The sequence below is a fragment of the Sander vitreus genome, chromosome 18, assembly GCF_031162955.1.
Source record: "Sander vitreus isolate 19-12246 chromosome 18, sanVit1, whole genome shotgun sequence".
NCBI classification, from domain to species: domain Eukaryota; kingdom Metazoa; phylum Chordata; class Actinopteri; order Perciformes; family Percidae; genus Sander; species Sander vitreus.
The window spans coordinates 11,496,785-11,524,019 of NC_135872.1; the positions used below are offsets into that span (position 1 = coordinate 11,496,785).

Genomic DNA, 27,235 nt, shown 5'->3' on the forward strand with positions numbered 1-27,235 from the left:
TGGTCCAGACCTTAGTACGACTGTCGTGTTCAGATTTACCTAAGCGAATAGCACCAATGGGGGAATACGAACCCAAGTCTGAGTTGTTTTAATTGTTTCTTCATTTTGAAATATCCCTGGTTCGTGTAAAAGAAAATGTGCAATACATCTACATGTGAAGCCAATAACAGATTATTAGAGGTAAAAAGATAAATGTAAGCACAACAAAAATGCAGCAGGGTAAATGGATAGATGGAAAGAGTAGCTTTACCCACCCTTATCATTACATCCCTGAATACTGTAACAAATAACTCTTTACCCAACAGAGTCAAGCCCTTTTTGTAGCTGAGAAGATTTGTCTTCTCAATCCCCATCTGCAGTATTTTCATTCCAGCTGCTGTAAATCTTTCCGGTATCAAACGGCTACAGAAACCCTTAGACAGTGGGCCAACTGTGGCTTACAGAGTTAAAAAATGGTTGGTTGTCTCTTTCTTTCACATTGCATTGCTGCAGGGTGTTTAGTGCAGATTTGACATAAGGCAGACTCACACAAGCATATACTGACACATGGATCAACACTTGGCATTTTAACTCACACACACATTATGCAGAACACCTTTTCAGAACTAATTTTCAACCCTGAGACAGAAGAAGCCAGAAAAGTGGTAGTGGAAGCGATGGAAAGAGAAGGAGGGAGACAAGGAGAGAGAAAATTAAGACTTTCCATGAGGGTGATGCAGACAGATCAGCTTTAGACCAAACAGTCTGAAATATTTGTATCTATTATGTCGATATACCATTTATATGTATTGCATGAGGAATACAAATGACACTTGGAAATGAGAAAGATGAGGAACATGCAGACAGAAATTTAAAGAAATAGTTTGACATTTTGGGACATAAGCTAATTTGCGTTTGGATTGGCTGGGAGTAGTTGCTAGGCAACCAGCGGAGACTCCAGGAAGTTACTACTCCCTGCCAAGAAATAGTCCAGCACATAACCCTCTGTAAAATGGTGAATTGTCATTTTTTACACTTTGGTTGTTTGATGGGTTAAACAAATGACACAAAATGTTAATTTTTGAGCTTTAGGGTTGCTGGAGGATTTTGTTAGATTCAAACGGAGCCTCACAAGCTGTTTTCTTGTTTCTAGTCTTCATGCTAAGCTAACCGTCGCCTGGCTCCAGCTATACATTTACCCTTCATATGTGAGCGTCATATCAATCTTCTCATCTAACTCTCGGCAAAAAAGTGAGCAAACGATTCCTTTACATATCTGCTAATGAATTCATGCTGATAAATAACAGTGCTTCGTTTCCTGATAATTTCACTAAAGCATTTCATGCATGCAGGGTTAAGCATATGCCAACTTTGTGAGGAGCCAGAGTCTACACTAAAAGGATTCTTAGTAGTAAAAGGACCACCCATGAATTCAGCAGCACTGAACTTTATAGGGCAACTGTCATATTAACCCTGACAGGAATTTTATTAGGCAAATCAACAAGTAGAAATCTTGTGTTCAAAACACAGAGCATTTGGTTGTCTGTAACAATTTTAAAAGGGGTCTGCGGGACTTTAAAAAGTCTGTAAAGTCTTTGTACTTTTATCATGCAAGACATCCCATGTGGTTATTGCTACCTTTGTTCTGACATCACAACTGTTTCTGTAGCTGAATTTTTGTGGTCAAACTATAGTTACGTTTATTCATCCATAATCAACACATCTTAGAGAGCGGTTTTGTATGCTAGCAGAGCTGGATTGTTAGTGCATCTGTTATTTAGAGAACAAAATGCTAAAACGCTTTCAATGTAGCCTACTCTAAACTACAGTGAATCTGGCACAGACAACAACATAGTCCTGATGTTTGCTTGCATCAGCAAGTAACCAAAATTTTGGATTGCATAAAAGTAGCATCCCAAAATCTGTCTGGTTTGGCTACGGAGGCCAGGATTCACAGTGGCCTCACTAAACAAACACAACTTGGAGGTCTGGCTTCGCTTTGGCTGACGGACGTCATTATGCACCGTCGATTAAAAACCAACACACTGGCAGAGTGTGAGACGTCCAGCTTTTCAGTGTGGGCCTAGGGGTGGAAAATCCCCATATGACAGGGTTATACAGGAAAAGAGAGTGAAAAAGTGAAAGACACTGAAGTCAGAGTCTGAGGCTACTTTTGGCTGATGGACAGGATAGTCTATTTTTTCATCTTGGCATTTGTCTAATGCCAAGATACCAACATACCACTTAAACAGTAACTGCATTGACAGTAAAGCTAAGTGCTCAATAGACGTTAATGTTCCTTCATTGTCACAGAGAGCAGGTAAAAGAAGAGAGCAGGGACTATCCAGGTTCATCCAACCAGGTCTATTATTGTTATAAGTGGAGAAAAGCCAAGATTCAAACAGAGACGGCCCCCTTCAAGCGTACACAAGACCTAACAGTGGTCAGACAAAACAGCCACTATTACCAAGCTATACTGTATGCCTGATTAGAGTACACATTATTTCACACTGTTCCACACAGATACATGTGAAAAAGACGTATTTGCATGACTCTAGATGGCAGAGATAATGCATTACCACACACTCAATATGAATCAATGATACACAAGTCAGCAGTTCCCACACACTTTGGCTGAAGCATGTCTACTATATCACACTTGAATCACATGAGAGCACATGGGCCACTTTGTACCAACATAAATGACTAGCTGTATTAGGATAGCAGCTAATCATAAAGCCTGCAATAGCACAATCTCACACACACACACACACACACACACACACACACACACACACACACACACACACACACACATCTCAGAGGAGCAGAACCCAATCGGGCGCTGGTGTCATGTTGCAGACAGGAAACAGATGGCCTGCTGGGAAAAAAAAGAAGAAGAAAAAAAGCTTGCCAAAGAAGGCCAGAGAGAGTTCTTTCCTCCCTTTTCTTCTCCCTCCATCCCTCCTTTTATCATCCCTTCATCCTCGGTTGGAAGAAAAAGGAAGAGTGAGGCGGCGGTGGTGTTTGGAGGCTAGATCAGTGGGCTCTGGCTTGAGATCAGAGTGATGGAGTTCTCTGGGAGACTTTTAAATAACAGCCCAGCATGGCTCTACTGTACTGGGCCAGGCTGGGGCTCAGAGCCTGCAGGCTATTTAGGACTATTTAGAATATATTTTAAGCCTTCGGGGAATAATATTCCTATCAAGTACATTGTGGGTGTTGGTTTGCATATTTTGGAACATTGGACAGACCAGCTGTTTTGGGGCTAGCTGTTTCCCCTTGCTTTCAGTCTTTATGCTAAGCTAAGCTAACTGGCAACTGGTTTTAGCTCAATACTTCAAACCATAAACGTGAAGATTCATACATGTCCTTATAATATTTCAAAATAAAATTTCAGTTTACGACAACTTGGGTTTCAGTTCCGTAGCTCTGGCCATCATTTCCGAATCGGTTATGATAACATTGTACTCACCAAGTTAATTGCTGATATCTAAGAACATGGCGAAAACTGCTAAAAAGAAGTCAAGAAACATGAGCAGTCAGACAGGTTTTAAAATAGACAACAGTTTGCCAGATAATATAACTACTTTATTTGGAAGTAAAACCGAAATGTAAGAAATAGTCAGCCTGGGCTGAGGAAAAGTGTGCACACAGTGATGGATATTTAATTTGGCTAAAAATGTTCAGCTGCTTTTTTCTCTTCCAACTAAGTTTGGCTAACCTGAGGGTAAGGTTTAAAGTCTGACTGTCTGACTACTCTCTTTTCTTGTCACTGCATTCCCCCATCTCAGGATTAACTTGGTGAGTACAATGGTACATACGGTGAATGGTAAATACAAGATAGAAATAATAGCCCAAACTATTCAATTAGATCCTAGTTATGCTTTAGTTCTTCTTTTAATTTCAGTTTTTATACTAGTATTATAAAATATATATCAATAAAGAACAGACAGAGAAAAGTGTAAATCGGTGGTACCTGAATACCATCAGACACATTCAACAGATGACCTGTGAGGTTTACTTCCTCCAAAACAACCTCCTGACCTTTGCCAGGTCCACAGGACTGACCCATCAGCTGCTGATGACAGATAACCTTTGACTCTGAAAACAGCTATCAGAGATCAATATTGTCTTGAGTAAGGTTTCTCTCCACAGAGAACGTATTGATAAGTGGACTGACCCTGGCCATTTGAGGTCATGATACATCACATGTTTACTTGAGCTCTGTGTCCTGGGGTTTTCTTAGATCTCTAATCTCAGATTTTTATCATTGTGAAGCTTCTCATGCCGATTTCATGTGAGATCATCTGATGTCTAGAAAAGTCTTGAGTCAGGGACTCAGGAGAGAGCGTCAGGAGGCAATCGATTAATTTGGCTGATGTCAAGCTCCTCTTCTTGATGTTTGAGCATATAATGCAGCTAAACTCCAAGTGGAGGATTTTAATCTCAGGCCTGCTTAAATAAGCACATAAATGTTTGATTTACAAATATGTACTAATTGCAATATGAATATCTAAACTTTCCCATTCACGCCATACATTTTGCTTTGTCAATTGTTACAACAAAAATGTTTTAAAGACTGTTTTGAAGTCTTGGCAAAGTTCAGATTGAACAAGTGCAATCTCTCCATTTTTAACAAATTTACAGACATGTATATCATTATACCATTACTCAGTTATATGTATAGTATACTTCAAAATCTACTTGATGTCAATATCCTGTATCAGTAAACCACCTTGAAACTCTTCTATATTCAGCAGTAGCTATTTGTTGTAATATTGGGATAAAATCCAGCCTCTAAAAACGTAGTGCTTTATTAGAGATCACTTGCACAAATTTACTTACAGCAGATGTTCTTCCTTCAAAACCTGCCTAACATCTGCAGCTAGTCATTTAATGCTTCATTCAAAAACCCTGGGCTGTAAAATCTACAGACATCATTAAGCATGTCTGCTAATTTCTAAAACCTGAAATACAGCAGCGATAAAATTACTAAGGCAACGCAACCCAAAACACATTTTCTGTATATTGAAACCTCCTAAATGTGGGCCGACATAAAACACGTTTAGATAGAAACCTCTTCTCAGAGTCTCTTCATTAAATTGGCACCCTGTAATCCTGCTGCATAACATTTCAACCTTTATTGGAAGTCTTGGGTGGATTGTTGAGGAGTGTTTGAGCTTTTTGAAAGTCTCCAGACTTCTAATAAGGAGTCAAGTAAGCCAAAACATAAAACACTGTTGATACAAAGAGTGCTCCGTCTCTCCTCCTCTGTCTTTGTCTCTCTTTTTGTTCCTGTCTTTTTCTCAATTCAATTAGGTCGTAAAAAAGCACTGTAAGTTGGCCAAAGCACGCCAACAATGGTTCATACATTTCAAACTATATGCTGATGATTAACTACTTGAAATGTGTTATACTGTAAATGTCTCTCCTTCTCTGAGCCAACAGCCCTTTCTTTTTTTCTAACATGCCACTAAATCCTCCTCTAAATCAAGTTTCTCTGCCTTCTTCAGTCCGTGCAGCACATGTTGCTGGACTCATAGCGATCCTTCCCTCTTTTAGAACAAATTGAGTTTAATGGGGGTGAGGAAGGGTGAGCTGAGGGGGAGGAGAGGGAAAGGAGAAGGGAGGGCTGTAAAACACACCACATGCTACTCCATGCCAATCCCCTACGAGGAGAACACAGCAGCATTACCTCTTTTACCAAATCCAACAGTAATATGTTCTGGCCAGAACCAACACCTACTGAAACAGGAAATCACTGCATGGCAAAAAAACATGAGGGATTTAGTCTTCAACTGTAATTTTCTTCACACACTTTGTTTTAGAGAAATACAAGATTATAAAATTGAATCAAAAAAGAAAATTCTGAACAATCCTGTTTGTATTCATGTGTACAGAAACCATTTGCGTAGTTACTGCCGTTGTCAGAGAACAGTTTACCCCTTCACTGACTTTTAAACTGTCACAACTTCCAGTATACATGCAGAGTCAAACACCATCAATCTTTTTGACCCTCATCTTATACACACAAACCTGGCCGTACAGGCAAGTGAGCAAACATACACACACACACCTTTGGCAAAACACTGACATAACACACATAGGTGGTATGCACCTCAACACTGGTCTTTTTTAGCTCCGCTCATGGTGCAATGGTTTATTTAACTGGACTACTGTGAAAGTTCTTCTAAGGCCAGCACAAAAACACACACACACACACACACACACACACACACACACACGCACACGCACACGCACACGCACACGCACACAAAGGGGCAGCATCCTTCACCCTGACCAGGTTGCCTTAGAGAGAAAATTAATTTTCCTGGGTGAGCATGGCTTGCTAAAGGGCAACTAAAAAAAACAGAAAGCCTGTTGAATAAAGCCATTCAAGAAGTTATCTGGCACTGTGCACATCTTCCAGACTTGAGCATGAACTGGACACACACATGCTGTCTGGATAAGTGCATACTGCAACTACCGATCTACTGTAATGCTTTTGTTATCAATGCAAAGTCCCCTTTTTATTAGATGAATGTGAAAACTTCTTCTAGTGTTAAACTCGGCACATGCATCATTCTGCACAGCGTAGCTCAAACTTTCAAGTGAAGTAATATTAAGCAAAACATATTTGTGAGTGGAGGGGGGGCTTTAAAATCCAATCCACAGACAATGTATGTAATGTGTTAATGGGAATAAAGAACTCTGGGATAAATGATTCTCCGGCTTTGTTTCTCTGCTGCATCGTGACTTATGTGTGTTTTGGATCCTCAGGTGTTCATATCTGTGTGTGCTCCCATGTGTACAGACCATGGGGCATTTTTTCCCTCTCCCATCTCACTGACCTTTCAAATCTAGCAGGATCCAGGGGACTTACCCCCACAATCTCACTGGGAGATAAATGACTCCCTTTAAAGCACAGAGAATTGGCCCAAGAGGAAAGGAAACATTCTTGTAGATGAACTATAAAGTAAAAGGCTCTACCCTTTGGAAGCAGAACTATGGTCTGTAGAGTCAGCTTGTTAACAGAGAATTATGGTGTATAATAAGTAAGACTGGGGGTCCCTGCAGCTATGATACTGGAGACAGCAAAAGAGAGGGGGGGAACGTGGGCCAAAGCCATACAGATAATGGTGTGATGAGGATGTATACAGTAAGTATTACTGAGATGGTGGTGGGGGGGGGGAAATATAGGATGATATGGGGGACAGGAGAACCCCACCACCCCCTGCAAGCAGCTGCATGTTGGTGCTGAAGAATGCAAGGAAGTTATTTTTGGGGGGGGCACATCTGCTTCAGCTATCAGGAGACCCCTTCACCTCCCCTTACATTTTAAAATGACTTGTGTTTTTTAGAGCAAGACTTGTTCTAGAAGGAAGGAAGGAAGGAAGGAAGGAAGGAAGGAAGGAAGGAAGGAAGGGCAATAGTAGGAAGGAAGGAAAAAAGAAAACACCCCTCTAGAAGAACGGAAGCCATTAGGAATGCATGCTGAGTTTCAAAAACAGAGAACAGAGAAGAAAAGGATAACAAAAAATCAAATCAAGGGTAAAAAAGATGGGGGTTGGAAAGGAAAGAGAGCTTTGCTTTACTGTGAGAGAACCAGGCCAAAGCTTAGTACAGTGCCAGGTTCCATTCAGACTAGACAAAGTAAATAAAACCACTTGATGAAAAAGAGCAAAAGGAAGCCAATGGATGGTGGAAAGAGCACTCCAATTAGGGGGGTATGAAGCTATGCCATGTTATAAGGATGAAGGGACAGGAAACGAGAAGGTCTGACTTTCTGTTGTCTGTTGTTCTGAGCAGTCGGCCTTATCTGATGGCCGGACACAGATTTACACAGATTATCACAGCATTGTAAACATGATGTCACATCTCTGTGTGGGGATGAAAAGGAGGAGAAACGGACAACCATTCATCGTCCCCATTAATCATTTCTACTGTCATCTCAATTGTCCCCTCCATCTCCAGAGGACATCCAGACTGCTAATCTGACATTTTAAACAAGTTAACATCCAGCTAATGAAAATGAGCGCTGGAGCAGGCTGGGCTTATTCCTGTTCCGTCAGCCTCTGGCCCCCCCTCTTTTCTCGTAACCCAAACCACACACTAATTCATGAATTACAAACAAAGAGTCCCTTGTGGTTTGGGAGGGACCAGGCCGACACTGCAAACGGGCGCTACAGCTGAACGGCTACGTGTCAATTACAGGGAAACCTGGCTGACAGGGAGAGGTAGGTGTGGATGCATGCACACACTAACAGGCTCACACACTTACACGCTTGCAAAAAGGGAGGCAGGAGCACAGGCCTACTGTATGAACATGTTCACAACACACACACACACACACACACACACACACACACACACACACACACACATACACAGGAAGCCATCTGAGCAATTTTGTCATTTTGGAGCCCAGGAACTGACTGCGCCATTGTCTGGTGTAAGCAGCTCGCTGGGTTTCTCAGCCCTGTTTACGAGGGCTGACATGCATTAAGGTGGTGGGCATGCACCACCGGCATTTAAGGCAGGCTTCTGTGGAAAAAAACAAGTTGAATTGTGGGAGACGTTGCTACAATTGTGCGTGCGGATTAAACATTGAACATGTTTTGAGTTTAGCGTCAGATAGAAAGGAACCCATCTGCTCTACACCGAGATGAGGCTGATTATCCTGGTTCAGCTCAGTTAATTGATTGTTATATGAAGATAAACAGAATTTATGGAATTACAGAATCCCTTGTTGGGGAGATCTCTAGCTGGTCTCTAGGCTGAGTCCTTGGCCCGGGCCTGGGGTGCGCATCTGACCCACGGCACTTCGCTGCATGTCATCCTCCCCCCTCTCCTGTCATTCTCCAGCTGCTCTATAATAAAAAAGGTAATAAAAGCCCAAAATATAACCTCAAAAAAGGCTCTCTTGTGAATCTTTTACGACCTAATTTGTTTAATTTCATTGTGATATAGATCGAGGCTGAAGCACAGGGGAGACCGCGCCTTTGCAGTAGTAGCCCACAAACTCTGGAATGAGTTGCCTCTACATATTAGGCTGGCCCCTACACTGCCTGTTTTCAAATCCTGTCTTAAAAAATATTTTTATTCCCAGGCTATTGACCTATTAGAATAGTTGCTTTTCTGTATTATTGTCATTTTGCAGTTAAAATGTTGTCTTTTTGTTATTTTTGTGTTCACTGTGTTCTTTCTATATTTTGGTTTTTTTCTGATTGTACAGCACTTTGGTCTACTGTTGTTGTTTTTAAATGTGCTTTATAAATACATTTTGATTGGATTTGGATATAGATTTCATCACATCACCCAGCCCTACAAATATTTTCAAACCAATAAGACTAGACATGCAGCAAAAAAAAGATAAGTGCTGAAATGATAAGTCAATTATGTGATTAGTCAAACAGCAGAAAATTAATGGGCAACTATTTTGATAATTGATAATTTCAGTCATTTTTCAAGCAGTTTTAGTTCATTAACTGAATATCTTTTGGTTTTGAAGGGCTGGTCGGACAAAACAAGAGATCTGAAGACGTCATCTTGGGCTCTGCAAGTTGACAACCTTTTATCATTTTCTGATATTTCATTGAGAAAATGGTTAATTGATTAAGGAAGAAATTAATCAGCAGATTAACCGATAATGAAAGCAGTTAAGTGACATCTTTTCAGTGAGCTCAACCCTGCTGCCTGCTCTGAGTCAGCACCAGTATTTGCATTGTGTGAATGCCTCGCTGCCGCTTGCTGTTGGTTTTACTTTATTATGCACCCTGTGGTTAATTACAGTGGAATCAAACTCCTGCCAGCAGAGCCTGTTCTCTACTAGCAGCTCATTAGGGAAACAACACTGACCATCTATGGAGATACACACACACACACACACACACACACACACACACACACACACACACACACACACACACACACAGAGGAGGATACATGAAAAATTATTTTCACAGTTCCTTTTAAAGGTATCAACACTGAGTGGGGTGTCAGGTACGGTCTTGTCATGTGCATGTGTGTGCACTGTTGTCTGTATCTAAGTGATCTCACACTGTTGTTACCTTATCTGTCCACACGTGAACCCTGCAGTTCCCTGTCAGAGTCTAATCCAGTCAGTCAACCTGGCAAGTCTCCCACTCAGCTCCTGAGCACTTGTGTCCTCCCTCACGTTTCACACACACCATCTTCCAAATAAATAACACACTCACACCATTGTATCCGCTCTTACGTTCTCACATCCTCAACAGCGAGAGCTGAGACAGCAGTGACATTCCTGCAGTGCATCGCCAGGCGAAGCAAACTCTTGTGACGGATTAAATATGCAGAGAAAATTACTTTTAAAGATTCAAAGTTTAAAGCTTTTTAGATGGACAACAGGAGGGATGATCCCACTTCTCAAATAACACAAAAGTCTCACAACTGTAGCACAGTAACCAACAGGCAAAAGTAGCCAGACAACAGATTTACAGGGAGATTTCAGTGTGTTCATACAGATGACGAAGTGACACTTACACACACATAGCTGAATGGAAAATCCTCCGAGGTCCAGGCAGTAACTTTCTCTCTCTGAGCGTGTGTTTGTGTGTCTGTCTTGTCAAACAATGCTCCCTCCTCCCCCTCTCCGTCCCGCCAGGAGAGCTGGGACTAGCTTCGCTGTAAAAACAAGCGCTCACGTGAATAGTCCACTGTGGGTCCGACCACAATAAGAGAGCACAGCCCAAAAAAGGAAAAAAAAGAAGAAGGGAGGGAATAAAAAATAAAATAAAAAGAGTAAGCCCCTTTATGAAGGTAAGCTCTTTTAGGATGACTTCCCTCTTTTTAAGCCAAATGGAGTATGAAGAGAGTTCCCTCTTCTTTACTTCTTCTCATCCAGAGAGAATAAGGCTTTTCTAATGCTTCTCCTCTTTTAGTTTTCCCTTCCTTCCTGCTCTCTGGGAGAGAGAAAGTTAAACCCGGCTTTAGACAACTGGAATGTGACAGCAGGAGAGAGCGAGGGAGAGAGAATGAGGTGGTGAGGGAGGGCGTGAGGGAAAGAGAGAGAGAGGGAGACAGAAGCAGGGGCATGTAGTGTCCACCTACACAGCACACTGCTGTGTGAGTGAGTGAGCAGTCACAGAGAGGTAGGAAGGGGAGGGGAAGGAGCACAGAAAAGAGGAGGAGGAGCAGGGGGCTGTGTGTGTATGCATGAGTGTGTGTGAGAGAGAGTAAAAGAGAGAGAGATGAAAAAGAGTGCAGCTCCAGGATGTGACCTGAGAATTTCATTCAGCTCAGATTGGAGACCAGGGACTGTGGTCTGTAAGAGCTGGAACATGCTGCTCCTGCATGGCTGCATGTAAGCCAGCGTGCGCCGTCGGGTTGGGCCATATGACCATATATGCCATGAGACAATATAAATCTGTCAGAGGGTTTTTCACACTGTCCCTATCTGCCCCTTTGTTATCTCTGGTTAAATTAAGCCATTGTGGGCACTGTTGCACATCAATGAGCAGGACTGCTTGATTGCAATGTTGGGTTTTTATAGAGAAGTGCATTTATTTGTCGGGTATTTTATCCACACATTTTCTTGATTGATTTACCAGAAAATTTGCGAATATCGTGAATGCGGTTTTCCAAATTTGTTTTCCTGACAGGCAGTTGGATCAACCAATCAGCTTGTTGGACACTCAGAGCTAAAAAGAGGAATAAAAAAATCATCTTTTGCAAATTGATCTTAATACCTTAATTAAAAACAATGGGGTAATTTCCATAAAATCATCTCTCAATGCAAATCAAACCAGCTATTATGCTAACTGAAATAAAACCATGCCAATCTCTAGGTATGGTGAAGGGTATGTGATGATGTGGGGCTATTTTAATTCCAAAGGCCAAGGGAACTTTATCAGGATGCATAGTATCCTGGATCCATGAAATAACTGGCCTTTAAAAATAAACATCTGCCTGCCTCTATGGGAATTTAACATAGGGGTGTACTTACTTATGCCCCCTGTATTTTAAGGAAGAACATTTATTTATTTACGATACATTATTCATTCAAAAACAAAATTGGCGTCCTTAAAGGTTGGAGTTTTCCTCATTTTTTTAATTAAGGCATTAAGATCAATTTCCAAAACTTTAGCATGGGTGTCCTAATTTGTTCACATGACTGTATATATATAGAGAGAGAGAATGTGCTTTTTGTTCCCTACAATTTGGATCGAAATGGGTAAAACGAAATGTATTTAATTAAAAGGTATGCTGTGGAGTTATCTTGTAAACAAACATTTATAATAAAAATGATATTTACATTCAGTGTTTCTTTCTCATAAAACATTTGTAAAGCGGATATCTCAAACATATTAAATCTTGCATCGTTTAGACCCGCGTTTGCTAGATTAGTCTTCTTCCTCCTGGCGCATTGCTTTATTTTTCGGCACTATTTTGCTGCGAACTGTCGATCGGTGGTAGAGCCTGAAACCGTCAGCAGGATTTGTGCTGCCACGCGCGTGTGCATCCTTGTGTGCGTGCATGTGATTCAAACCAAACAGGGACCCCCGTCTTGAAAACATTGCTCAGTGGTGCTACTAAGGGTCAAAAACTACACAGAGGGACTTGAATTGTAAAAATTGTATTGTCAAAATACAATACTCACAAATCAAAATTACTTATTTTAGTAAACTGACTATTCAAACAAGAAAGCTGGATTAGATAGAAAGAATGTGCTGTTTATTATGTTTTTATATAAAGGCATCCCCCCGGCTACTGTTGTTGTTTAAAACATGTCATTGTAAATGAAGCTGAAGCAGAAATATTTGGGAGGTGTGTACGTTGACTCCTTTGCGAGCCTCTGAGACCTATAGTTACCCAGAACACCGTTCTCTGCGTGGACCTACAGTGACATTTAAATGTATCCTGCATGCCCCCCTCCCCCCACACACACACTAATTCTACCTTCTCCCTTCCTCTCTCCTTCTCACTCTGTCCTCGTCCACCGCAGGAGGAAAACTGAAACCAGCCACAGACTGGAAAGCATTAGTCTACCCCCCCCCCCCAACACACACACTCATCTCTCCGATTCAACACACTCTATGTACAAACGAAAACAAGAACGATAGATCATCACAAAAAGAGTGGAGAGTTGTGTTCGCTGTGAGAGCAGATTGACACAACAACAGTAGTGTACACAGTTTCCGACTTTGTGAAGCCGACAAAGTTGGCAGCCAGTTCTTGTCCAGAGCTTTGCCTATTTTGCAGTTTCCAGCCCAACAAAGAAGCAGTTGCTCATTTGGGAAAACAGGCCAAGTAAAAAACCACAGGATTGGAGTGAGAGGGGGAGATGTTGTGATGTTTGTGTGTACAGTGTTTGTGCATTCAGTTTGTGCTGCAGAGTATAACCCATTTATGCTTGTTTTAAAGTGTGTATGTTTGTGCATGTGTTTGTGTGCAAACATGACTGGATGTGAACTTGACTGCATGCTCCTATTATACTACATTTCTAAAGCAGACAAACAGCCTAAAGCCAAACGCAGAACATTCCTCTGCTCTGGAAAGCGCTTCCTATGTTGGGGGCTGGAACGGTTACAGGGACATAAGTGGCTTTGACTAGCGGCAGCAGAGCGACAGACCCCAAAATGATCATTAGAGAGGCCAGCTTTCTCCCTGTTCGCATACAGACCAGTGCCAATGAGACCTATAGCCTCACTAGAAGTGCCACAGAGGCCAGGTCAGACTGAGTGGTCAGTATTGAGACAGTAGGACAGACAGGAGGGAAGATAGACATTGCTTATCTGCAATGTCATGAGACTGTCTGCACAATGAAGATAACGTGAGCATTTCTGCAAATCTACAGTGCTTAAACAGAAAATCAAATAATCACTAATTAACTCAAAAGTACAAATCTCTACCTCATGCCACTGATAACACACTTAGCAACGACTACAATAAATACATCCACCATAGAATAAAAACCATAAACAAGTAGAAATTTAGCATCTACTATGCTGATACTTTAGGACATGCCTTTCAACATCAAGGAGTCAAAGACATTTTATAAGCAAACTTAGTAATCAAATTCTTTACTTGAGCAAAAGTAGCAATACTACAATATAAAAATTCTAATCACCAGAGATGTATAGTAATTAAGTAGAACTACTTCACTACTGTACTTAAGTACTAAAAGGCTGTATCTGTACTCTACTGGAGTATTATTTTTTTCTCCTACTTCCACTTTTACTTGAGTACATATTTTCGATGAGTTTAATACTTTTACTCCGATACATTTTTTTATGCGCTGCATCGTTACTCGTTACTGTTGTGAATTCCTGTCTGTGTAGGTTACAGTGTGTGTAGTTACGGCTACGTTAGTTACCTAAGAAATCCCCGAGATCACTTCGTGTTTCTTTTCATTACGGTCGCCTATTCAGAAGTCAGAGACGATGTAAGTTTGTACTCTTTCTATTTAGCTATTGTTAAGCTATTCCTGAGTTGTTTCAGTCTGCCATACTACTGAATGTTAACCGTTTTACCCTGTGATGTGAAGCTGTTGGTTTATCTGTATTTTGCTAGGTTGTTAACTTCCCTGTTCATCACACGTTACTAGCTAGTGTGTGATACGGTTTTTGGGGCTATAATTGTTACTGTGCTGGAGAGGATGTTCATTTTACTTGCACAGTGTGATAATTGTACATTTTATTTCAGTATTTGTTCATATTTGTTATTTTTAATATAATATATTTAATATTTGTTAAATCCTTTGGCTACAGCCTTGGCTAAACATTTGACATAATATAAACAATATGATATTCAAACTTTTGACTGCTTTCTTTAATAACTACATAACACAATACTTGTACTTTTACTTTCAGTACTTGAGTAGTACATTTTAAAATAAACTACTTGCAATACTTAAGTACAAAAAATGTTGAATACTTTAGTACTTCTACTTAAGTGTGGTGCTTAACTTCAACTTCTACTCAAGTCACTTTTTTGATAGAGCACTTGTACTTTTACTCAAGTATGGGTCTGTAGTACTTTATACATGTCTGCTAATCACATGTTTTGTATACATTCTTTTTGTAAAGTACCTGTAACTGTTAAATCAATGTAGTGGAGTAAAAAGTATTTCCCTCTGAACTGTAGAGGAATAAAAGTATAAAGTAGTAGGAAATGGAAATACTAGAGTAAAGTATCTCAAATGTGTACTTGAGTAATCAGTTCTATTGCACCACTGGTCCTCATTGATTGAACCATTGAAACTTGTCACATACAAACATGATACAGTATTATCACTGCATGGGTTTATCTTGTGTTTCAGGTGATGATGCACATTTTGACATTTGCCAACAGAACGGATAAGCCTCTTGAACACCCCCAAGGTTTGAATTGAGTTCATCATACTCAGAGTACTGAAAGTTGGCTCTGCGCCTACAGTATCATGCAGCAGTCACCTGTGTTATCTGTCTGTATCAGTACAGCTCTCTGTTGTCGCTCTCCTGTGTTTACTAAGCAGTCTGTAGATAGTGGAATCAAAGCGTCACACAGTCTAGTTTATGTTTACAGTTTTGTCTTTTGCATTTTATTTCAAATAAAATAAGAAGACTTTAAAAGATTAGATTCTAAACAGTGCAACAGCCTATACTGTAGAATTAGCTTCAGATTAGGTTGTGTTACATACAATTATACAAGGGAGCTGCCACCTGAAATAAAACTCTGAGCATCTTGGGAAGCAGTTACCAGTTCAGTGGATTTCTCCAAGGAACTATATACTAACTCAATCGTTCCCCATGCCCAAATTTATATTTTCCTCAGATAGTCAGGGACATGAACCAGTCCACTTCCAGCTCTAACCTTGAGGCTATCGCTGTCGGAAATGGTGGACAGAATGGAGACAGAAGAAAAACAAGGAAGACAGATGAGATGAAAGGCAGGCAAGTTGTGAGGGTGACATGGACAAGGAAATGGAGAACATTGAAGGGGACAGAGCAAGGAAAAGACTGCAGACACCGATCACGCATAGCGAAAAAGACAACATAGATGTGAGTCGAGAAAATTAAATACAGCAAAGCTGTGAGGACTTAAAAGGGAATTTAACACCTTGTCCATTTTGTTCAAGGTGCATTTAATCTGATTAACCTTCTTACAGACCTTCCCTCAGGGCCAATGACCACATCGGCTGGGTATTAAACTAGATTTGTAATGTATGCAGGAAACACTACCAGAATGAAGGTGTGATTTTATTCGCTTGTACGCATTTGTACCAATGTGTGTGTGCTGTGCTACATGTTGCCAAATCAGCCAACAGATACCAGATGATGCATGTTGATGAGACACAGGGCCAGACATCAGCTGACTGAATATGCTGGCAAAGCACAGTCCCACAACCCGTCGTGTCAGCAAATCACCACAGCGACAGTGTGTTCCCGCCAAACAACTCCCTCCATGTTACTCGTCTTGCTACGGAGACCACACCCTGGGTGGCTTCAACTTTCAGCTAGTTACTTTACAGACTTTAGAGATTATATCATACTGTACCAATCAAACTCAATGCCTTTTATGGGCATTGGCTGGATCAACCATTACCACTATTAATGCAACACACACACACACAGGTCAGCTGAGGTCACATGCTGTGTGTTTTCTCGCAGCAGTGTTCCTGAGAGTGCCAGCTGCGGCTGTTATCCATGCAGGGTTTCTGCAGAGTCAGGTCTATACTACGAGGCTGGGGAGCATTTAGAGAGGCCACTTCATTCCTTTCTGCTTGCCTCTCCACTCACTAAAATCAGACACACCACGGATCACACTTGGGTCAAAGACTGTTTTCAAAACACCTTTTTCTGGTTCTTGGTTGGTTTCACCCTAATAAATCCATGTGTGAGGTGGGTCATAATGATGCAATGAGAGCCAGAATCCTCTGACGTTACCACCAAAGTATTTGAGGGTGAAGTCAGGCCATTTCCTTTCCATCCTGTGATTGACAATCTACTTGTTACAATTGGATTGTAGGCACATTGTAGGATTGTGTGCACTCAGGTGAAAACATTCTCAAAGAATTCATTGTTTCTTTTTGGCTAACAAGGTACAACTTCAACATATTAAGTAAAAAATGGACATGGCTGGCATTAGGACAGCAATGATTGATTAAAATGAGCCACACCTGCCGAGGATTTTTTTCTTTTAACTATTGTTTCATGGAAGCTGCTTCAATCAAGTTGTACATTATCTAATCAAGCAGCATTGACAACCCTGAAATGAAGCTTCCTGAGAAATACAGTCTTGAAATAAGTCCATAGGGAGGTTGAAGGAAAAAAAACTGTCTTTGCTTTATAAACCAAAAGTAAGTTTTGTTTTTATCACACTCAATCAATAAAGGTTCTCATGAGAATCACGGCCACAACAACTGTAAAAAAAGGGAACAAATCCACTCTAATAGATTGATCTTGATAGAAAAGACTTCAATAATGTAATACATCAATTTGTAACTCAAATTTCTCTGATTTGAGAAACTAGAAATGTACCTGAAAACCGTCATTAACAAACTATGTGTGCAAACCTGCGTACTGTATGTGTCAGAGTAGAGATACTGGAAGAAATGTTCATTTAACTGTCCACAGTATTGAGTACGTTTTTGCCTCCAGTCCTGCAGCTATAGTATGAGCTATAAGGGAAAGTGACAGGGCCCAGCAGCAGCAGCAGCAGCAGCAGCAGCTACTGCCTGCCTGGCTGGACGGCAGTTCCACACAACTGGGCCAAAATAAACATCTTTCCCACAGTCTCCTCTGCTAAAATGACATGAATGTGTGCAGGGGAGCTGGACGAGTGTGTGGCTTGCAGCGGTCACATGTGTGCCTCAAGTATCTTTGTGCATGTATATTTGTGTGTATGCGTCTGTGTGTATGTCTGTATAACCAATTGGGATAATCCAAACCCTCAAGCTTCTGAATTACATCTTTATCTTCCTCTATTTTCCCCTGTTACATCTAAATCAGCCCCCACGAGCCACATGTGGGCTGACAGAGCCTCTGCTACTCGGATTGTGTCCATTACAAACACCACAGTCCAGTGACCACACCTCTGTCAGTCCCCTGCAGTTCAGTCTCTACAGTGTTACCAGCTCCTGCAATATCCTTTTTAAGACGACGGAAAAATTAGACAATTGGTGAAAATAGAAGAGGGAAAATTTCCTTTTTAAACCAGCTTGGACAATAAAGGAAATTATAGCATTATATTTTAGTGAATCTTATGAAGTGACTTTTGACAGCCACCAGAAATCTAATAGTATTACGTTTGTTTTCTATAAAACTCCAACATTAAAAGATCAAATTCGAAATGACTTTTTGTCGAGTTTAGTGTGGAAATTGAAACAAGCAAAACAGGCCCAGAAATAGCACAGTCTATAATAGTTGTTGTTTTTTTTAAATGTGATGAGTGAATGTTTCCCTGACTGACTGGTGAGTCCGTTATTACAAACACATCATATTAAATTAAATTTAAACATCTATGTTTTCATGGAGATTGAGCAAAATCCATCTGATGATAAAGATGCATGATTTGACCAAAAGCTACAGAACCGCTATTAAATGGACCTTAAGATAAGACTACTTTGTCAAAAGAATCGTCATATTTTATTTGTAGTAATGGTTGACTCCATAAGTTTAAAGTTAGTTCAGCAGCTAAGCTGCATTAGCGTCGTGAGACCGTCCTGATCTCGCGAGCTCCAGTTTTCCACTCGCAGATCAGTCTGACATCTTGAGATAGAGAAAATTTGGAGCCGTTCGCCAAACGACTGACCAATCAGCGTTGGTTTTGAGGCGGGTTTAGGTGTGACGCAATGAGAAGCGACTGTTCAGTCTAAACAACATGGCGGCTTCCACGGATGAGATGAGCGTAGCTATCGCACAAGTTTTATCCGAATTAGAAAGTATTCCTTCATTGAAAGAAGAGCAAAAAAACGGCACTGGAGGCTTTTCTCGGAGGAAAAGATGGTTTTGGTCTTCTCCCGACTGGTTTCGGCAAGAGTTTGATATATGAACTGGTTCCGCTAGTCGTGAAGAAAATTAGCCTCGTGAGACCGTCCTGATCTCGCGAGCTATCTGGCAGAGTTAGGTTAGTGATAGACAGATGGTTTATCCAATCAGCTAACCAGTATTTTCGCCCCTTCCCAAAAGTTCTCCAATGGAAAGTTCCCAGATGGATATGCCGAGCAAATGCGAAGCAATCCATCTGGCGGAGTCAGTTTAAAGCTGCATAGCTTTGTTTTTAAATCTGGTCCAAAAGCCATAGTAATGGCAGTCTATTTGAAAACACATATATCCTATATGTGTTAATTAATGGACTCATTATACTTTCATTAGGATTTATTTTTAGAGATCCTATTTCCATTTTGAGGTTTCAACCCCAGGGTTAGAAATGTCTGTTCCACCGAACCCCCCTTCTCCAAACCCAGACCCCATCTTAACCAGCTAAGTGCCGCAATTAATCCATTTCCTCCTCAGCAATTAGACCTGTTCATTAGGCTTTCCATAACCTTTTATCCCCCTGAAAGTCTGCTCTGTGTGGTTCAAAAGAGGCTGTGTGGCTTGTTCAGGGTGATCCATTACACCGCAGTGAACGCTCTCGAGGGAAAGCCTTGAAGGGAAGTTTAGGAGAGAGGCCTTGATATAAAGTCTGAAACTTTAATATCTCTCAGGGGAGGAAAAGAACTGCGCTCTGTTTAGGGAGGCCTGTGTCTGGGACTGACACAGGAAGGAGAAGAGAAAGATTCTGCTGGATATGATCTGATCAGCTTGGACATCCATAAATCACATGTTGTTACATGGAGTTTAAAGTTATATCGCTGTGCTTTATGGTACAAAAAAGCACATACAGATTCAGGATGCCCTCAGGCTGTATCTCTTAAGTCACAAAGCAGAGGAAGGATGATGCTGTGGGGCTGCAGAACAGGCCTCAGAGGTCTGGTTGAGCAAGCTGTATAAATAGGACGCTTCCTACACATGATCCAAAAGACACGCTTACACTAGTCAAACAGCATCAGACAGAACTGAACTTTTTTTTATCAATTATTATACATTTTCATTCCTGCAGCTTAAAAAAGGCATAGGTTAAATCCTGACAAATTAACCAACACATTACAAGAAAGAAACTTCAAAGGGGCCATATTATTGGAACCTTGCTTTTTGAAGAAAGTGCCTCGAGCAGGTTCATTCATCAATCTCCAACAGTTGAGGGTAAATGTTTCCAAGTTTAGCCTATAAATAATTTGCAAGACAGAACTCGTTGCTGCAACACATTTTAAACTTCAGAGTTGTCAAATATTTAAAGCTGTGATCGGACTCCTGGCTGAAGTACTTCTTTTGACAAACAAACAAACCATAGGGACTTCCTCCAGAGGGAGTTGGATGTAAATGAAGCCTGACAGTGGCGGCTGTGCGGAGTGTGTGTGATCTGCCGGGAGACTGATGGCAGGTTATGGACCATTTGCTGCTGTGTTATTGCTCAGAAGTAAGTCCACTCCTGGGGCTGTGTGAGGAAGAAGCCGGAGTTTGAAGGGTTGATGGCTTTATAAATTACAGGCAACCCGAAGCCGATAGTGAGTTCATAATGTGAATCAAACATTTACTCATACCTGCGTGTGTGTGCGGTGCACCCAAACACCAACCTAGACACAAATTCATGCACACATGCAATTATTTTATTCTTGGCAGGCTGCAAAAGCCCCTAAAATAGCACTTAGACAGGGACGGTAAAGATTTTAAGTGGGTTAACACCTCCTTCAGGCAGCGTGGTTTATGCTACCCATTTAGTGGCACAAAAACTCACACACATTCACACTCAAAGTTAACTTCATGGGTTTTTAGAACAAACCAAAATCATGTTTACCTCCAAAAGTCCATAAATCTTGTGCTATCAATCACTTTCTGTAAGTACCACTTTTTAATTTAGCTGGAACCAAACATTGCACACACACACAAACCCCCAATCATGTGCAGACAGACATCCTTCGTCCTCTACTCTGACACAAATGGGGTCAATCCTACATACACTCGACCACCAATGAAAGAGGATCCCCCCAAATTACTACTTTGCTGGAGCCTGGATCAACCAGTGACTTCATGTCTACAGCAGCTAGACTGATTTACTCACGTTTAACCCTCTCCACTAATACCACAGCGCAGAAAACCAATTCCCCCCCCTCACAGCACGTTGTTGAACATTTACACCATCCCACATACCCTACATATCTCACACAATTACCAACCAGAGCTGTTAGGAGAGTACGCTGTGTTATCAGTGACAGATAAGGGAGGTCAGTCAGAGCCAAATGACTCCATAAACATTGTATATGTGTTCTTGTCTGCGCTGACCGGTTGCTGCTGAGACACAGGATGGATGGACTACAATCTGACAAACGCACAGCAGTTGGAGACAAAGGACTCAGGGTGGTGGATCCTCAAAACCAGACAATAAACAAGCCATAAAGTGTGATCAGAACATAAGAATTAAAATTCAGCCCAATTGCAAATTCAAGCATTGGACAGATCTGTAGAAGAAGGACAGGGGGAAATGCAAGGATGCACACAGGATTTGATTCATTTACAGTCCTATGAGGCACATAATAGTGATTTTCAAGCGACTCAGAAAATCCGGTCTTTAAAATCAAAACTTAAAAATCACATAGAAATGCCAAACGTAACAGTGGTCCTGCTCTGGATCTGGGTCTACATGCCACTGATTGTGGTGTAAAGGATCCAGGTCATGGTGCTGATTGAGCAATTCCTGGTGCTAGAGGTGTCTGGATAGCGTGTGTGTGTGTGTGTGTGTGTGTGTGTGTGTGTGTGTGTGTGTGTGTGTGTGTGTGTGTGTGTGTGTCTCAAGTGTGTGTCAAGTGTGTGGTTAATGAATTACAGCCTTGACAGGTCCGGATTAGCCCAGGGGTGGGGAACAGATAAAAAGGAAGACCATCATTCTCCCTCATCCGCACAGACGAAAAGTCAAAACAGAAGATACTACGCCAACGTTGTTTTTCTTAACTCAATTTTGGAGGTGTGACTTGAACATGGAAAATAAGTTTAGAGGCTTTGAACTTCATGTTTGAGCTCAGTCTAACTAAAGAAACTGCTTCAATTGTCAAAAAAAACAAACCCTGCATTCTTTCAGAAAGCATTATATTCTAAAATGTAATTATGACACTCTGTCCCTTTAATGAAATCCTTAAATTTAATTTCAAAGTAAATAGAAAAGTACTTCAAAATATAAATGATAGCCAGGACACAATAGTTCCACTGAGGCTACCATAATACAGTTAGTGGCACCAGTCCTATATTACCTTTTATTGTTAACTGGTAGAAAGATCTTTATAAGTGTGCACCCAATAGCATCATCATCATACCTTAAAAATACATATTATTCTTTTCGGAGTATAACAGAGCCCATTTTAGAGCTTGTAATTCTAAAACACAGAGCTAAAACATCATAAAGAGATTTAAGTCAAACTGATCAGTGAGTGAACATCACCTCCTGGTGGTAGGAAAATTAAGCCCTCAGTAAGGGTGCATGGGGACTCACCACAGGTGTAGATGACACTGAGGTACTTCCTGGTGCCAGAGTAACACGGGTCTCCAAAGTCTCTGGTGGAGGCTCGAACCAGACAGCTTTTCTTTCCCTGGCAGCGGGCGGTCAGAACCTGCAGAGCCACAGACGACTGGCAATCTGACAGAAAGATGGAGAGGGGTGGGGGGAAGTATTGAATTATTATTAGACATCCAGACTGAGGAAAAGTGATAAAGCTGTAGCTAATTATAAATCAAAAGAGGGGTCACTGTTACTGGTTCTATACCTTTTCTGATAACGCTTTATTTGATGCTCCATAAAAATATTAATTCCTAGAAAGAAAACTCATTTCCATTAGTCAATCAAAAACATTATTGGCAAATAATTTAGATGATTTGAGTTATTTTCTAAGTCAACAGCCATTACAGTTACTGTAATTGAAAAACGTTCTTCTACCAAAGTCTTTTACAGCGGTCAACTTAACATACAAAAATGTAAATATGATCTTTCTGAGTTGTAAAGTAGCCTACAGACAAGAAATAAATAATAATAAAATAAATATGGACAATAAAGTTTTCCCCAAAAGAGAAAAGAATAGAATCTCTTAGCAGAAATGTCTCTATAAATCAACGGCTGCTTGTAAACTCTCCCCAGCTATGTAACTACCATATCAAATCCTTGTTCGTTCTTATAACCTCAAATTAATGAGTCACTACATATTTTGTCTCCAAACATTTATCTTATTAGTTAATAAACACACATTAGAAAATCTCTCATCCATATACGATGCATTACCAGAAACAAAGTCTACATAACTTTATATTCTCATTATACTGAATATATTGCACATATGAGAGTGTTTGATGGACAAGTAGCACTTCAGGCACAAAAGAACTACATAAGTCTGTCAGCTACAACAGAGATGGACACGGACACACACACACACACACACACACACACACACACACACACACACACACACACACACACAGAGACCTTACTGGGGCCTCACATTGTCTAAAAGGATACCTGATCCAATGTGTGTGTGTGTGTGTGTGTGTGTGTGTGGAGAACATACATTCATACATCATCCCTAAGCAGCCGCCAGCTCCTCCAGACCCTCTGTTCTGCAGCTCTCATGGCGAGACAGATGAGGCTCTTCTCTTTCCTTTTTCCGCTCTCACTTCCTTTATCTCTCATATTAATAACAGGACTACAGGAAACGATAAGCCGCCATGCTGTGTTCGCAAATGTTTGAGTTCACTATTTAGAGCTCAGAAAACCAGGTTTACAAGCCCATGTTTTAAAATAGGGCTACAACAACAAACGATAATAGTAATTATCAGTTCATCTGCTTATTATTCTCTTGATTAATCAATTAATTGTTTGTTCTAGAAAATATCCGAAAATAGTGAAAAGTGACTAGTTTTCAACCTACAGTGCCAAACCCAAAGATATTCAGTTTATATCATATCAAAGCAGCACATCTTAACATTTGAGAAGCTGGAACCAGCAATGTTGTGGTACTTTCAAACAAAAGATTTTAATGGATTTTCTGGTGACATAAAATCGATCAATCAACCATTCGTTTCAGCTCTGTCTTAAAGACAGCCAGAGACAGACCACGGTATATGATCTGTTTGGAAAGGAGTGGATTGTTGGGCTGCATGATTTTAGCCAAAATAATAATCACAATACATTTTCTAGAAAATAAGATGCTTAATTATGTTTTCAATTTATTTACTACATTGGCAGAGGGGTCTGGAGATAAAACATTCCAGAGTCAAAAAATCAGTAGTTTAATCTAATAAAAGTGTTTATAAAGAGACAAAACCTGTGGCTGCAAACTCATTGATAAACATTGCAAATTCTGTTAACCAAACTTTCTAACTAACTAGCTAACTAACTGTAGTTGAATCAGTATTTTATGTTCCACCACGCAAACTTCAGTGACACCCCAAACTGAGGTGTGAGGAACGCTAATTAAGTTGGAAGAACCTCCCGCTGAGGCTTGTGGGAATGTGGATGGGTCAGGGTTCCACACGGATGCCTTCCACAGGCTCCCACGTTCCATCTCACCCCAAAAAAACAACACAAGGAGATGAGCCTTTGAAAGTGGACACTGGTCTCTCGCACTGTCTGCCCTGGTGGGCCCCAAAGAGAGACAGAGAGATCAGACAGGTAGGGAGAACAGGCTGGTTAAGGTTTGGCTCACACGTCAACAGGCCACAATGAATTATGGCACGGGTCAAAGGGCAAATGTCCCAGTCAGGAAGTTAAAGAGGGAAATCCAGTGGTCATGCAGAGTGTCAACATTGAATGGTCCATAACTGTGCAGTCCTGTCTTATTGGATTACAACAACCATGATCAAGGGCCACGCTTTATTTCCTGGTAATGACTGTGTTTGAAGCAAAACCAGATCAAAGTCTACGAGTAGAAAAAATGAATGGGAACCTGAATCAACGTCTGTCCACTTGGACGTGGTTCGAAAGGGCAACCGAACACTCCCCAGCAGGAGCAGACACTGGAATTCCCAACCAGGATGAATTGAGGCGGGAAGCCTGTGGGAACCACTAAGTGTAACTGGATAACTGATTAGACACCTCAAAGGGTAGACAGTTCTCACTGTCACTTTAAATACAACACGTTTGCATTCACTGATTCACAGTGATTTCAGGAAACTTCCGAGATACTTCTGGCACTATGATGGCTTTTGGGAGAACCTAATTCCCTGTTGCCTTGAATATACTTTTTTATGCCACTCTGCTTGTCTCAGAGGAGAGTGTCTCCAAAGAACTGAATGCAGCTGTTATTTTGGTACACCTCTCCACATACAGACCCGCCTCTCTTCCTGCTTGTTTAGTGCAGTAGAAACATGTTTGGAACGTGCCTGCAACAGTTTCCACCATAAAGGAATATGATATAAACCAGTGTCAAAATATGTTTAACACAAATGTGGTTAGTATCAGTATGATTACAATGAATGAATGTTTACTCAAGCCTGATAAAATGAAGAAGTAAAAAAAAAGTAAATAAAATGACTTAGCTGCCAAAGTCTTTCTAAAATCTGTAGGGTGGCAGGCAGCAAGAAAAACAATATGATTAAGCAGCACTTGAGTTTTCGGTGGCTATAGGCTTTTTATTCTAAAAGGTGTAGACCGATATATTCAGTTTACTATCATATATGACAAAGAAAAGGATCAAATACTTACATTTGACAAGACGGAGCAAATATTTGGCATCTTTGCTTAATAAATTACTAAAATGAATAATGAATTATTAAAATTGTTTGCGGTTAATTTTTTGGCTACAACTAATCATTGCAGCTTTAATTGAGGTACAACAGTATTTCAAATCAACAGAAATGAACATTCAGACAGAGACAACCAGAGGCTCCATTGATTCCATGCTAGATTTGCCAAAATTAAAAGTTAGAGACTTACAAACAAAAGTTGTATTTATCCTTCTCAATGACTTCCACTCCAAATGTTATTTGGCTGTGTGTAGATCTGTGTGAGTATCTGTATCTATATCAGTGTCTGTGTGCAGATTGCTCTCCCTCTCTCTTTTCCTTCCCCAGAGGGCTCGTTTGAGCTTGTGTGCCACGCTGAGAACTTTCTTCTATGATGAGGGAGTCTACTGACTGACAGGCCCCCATTAGCTGCAGCTTTGATTCCCTGACTGGGTGATTAGTTGAGCAGGGGGCCCGCTGAGAGGGAGGGGGGCAAGACAAGAGGATGGAGAGACACACACATACACATTTATTCTTTGTCCACTGCCTCTCTGTGCTCATATGTGCACTCACACACACACTTTGCAGTTTAAAAGAGCATTCCTCAGGGTCTGACCTCCTCTGGCTCTCATTAGCGGCTTTAATACAGACAGACAGACAAGCACACAGACAGACAAGCATGCGCACACACACACACACACACAGACAGACAGACAGACAGACAGACAGACAAGCGCGCGCACACACACACACCTCTAACCTTTACCCTAAACCACCTCCGAGCCTGTGCACCCACCCTCTAGCCTCCACACGCAACAACGACAGGCCTATGGTTCAGAAGAGAAGGTCCACAGTCAAGAGAAGCAGTGACTGAGGGAAACACACACACACACACACACACACACACACACACACACACACACACTTATTCTCACTCATCACTGATCACAGCGGGAAACAGTTACAGAGAACAACAACAACAACGAGAAAATGCAAAGGTATAACGTTTCTTTAAATGACCCATGGATGATCACCCACAGCTTCTGACACCTGCTGAAGCGGAACACTTCTAGATTGAGAAACCTTCGGCTAACGTCTTCTTCTCTGTCTTGCATGATTTTGAGATGTGTGTTGATATGCTGCCCCGCACCAGCAGCACTGCTTTGTTGCTCAGCTCCGTTTGTCACATCAGTCATCCGTCGTACATCTTACTTTCCGCTGACTTAAAACCAGCATCAGCCTTGGATTGTGTTTTCCCACATCCACAGAATTTTACCATGATGGCATAATTTAACAAAGCAACAGTGTGACAATAATATCATCAAATAGTAGCTCCTGTGTGTTGTGATGGCTGTTGAGTTTCATTTATATGAAGACTAATGTGGAGTGTATTGTGGGTGCAGTATATGCTGAAAACATACCAAACAATACAATACAAAACACACCTCTGAGCATGTACAAATCCAGATACACAAACCCACCCACACATG

General features: G+C 41.0%; 1 protein-coding gene across 2 annotated transcripts in view; it reads right to left on the bottom strand.

The window, feature by feature from the left end:
• eva1aa (eva-1 homolog A, regulator of programmed cell death a) overlaps positions 1–27,235 on the bottom strand; it is a 74,959-nt gene that overhangs the window by 16,822 nt on the left and 30,902 nt on the right. For both annotated transcript variants that reach the window (XM_078275017.1, XM_078275018.1), the window contains one exon: positions 22,528–22,671. In XM_078275017.1, coding sequence (XP_078131143.1) covers positions 22,528–22,671 — 144 coding nt within the window. The remainder of the gene's footprint in view (positions 1–22,527; positions 22,672–27,235) is intronic.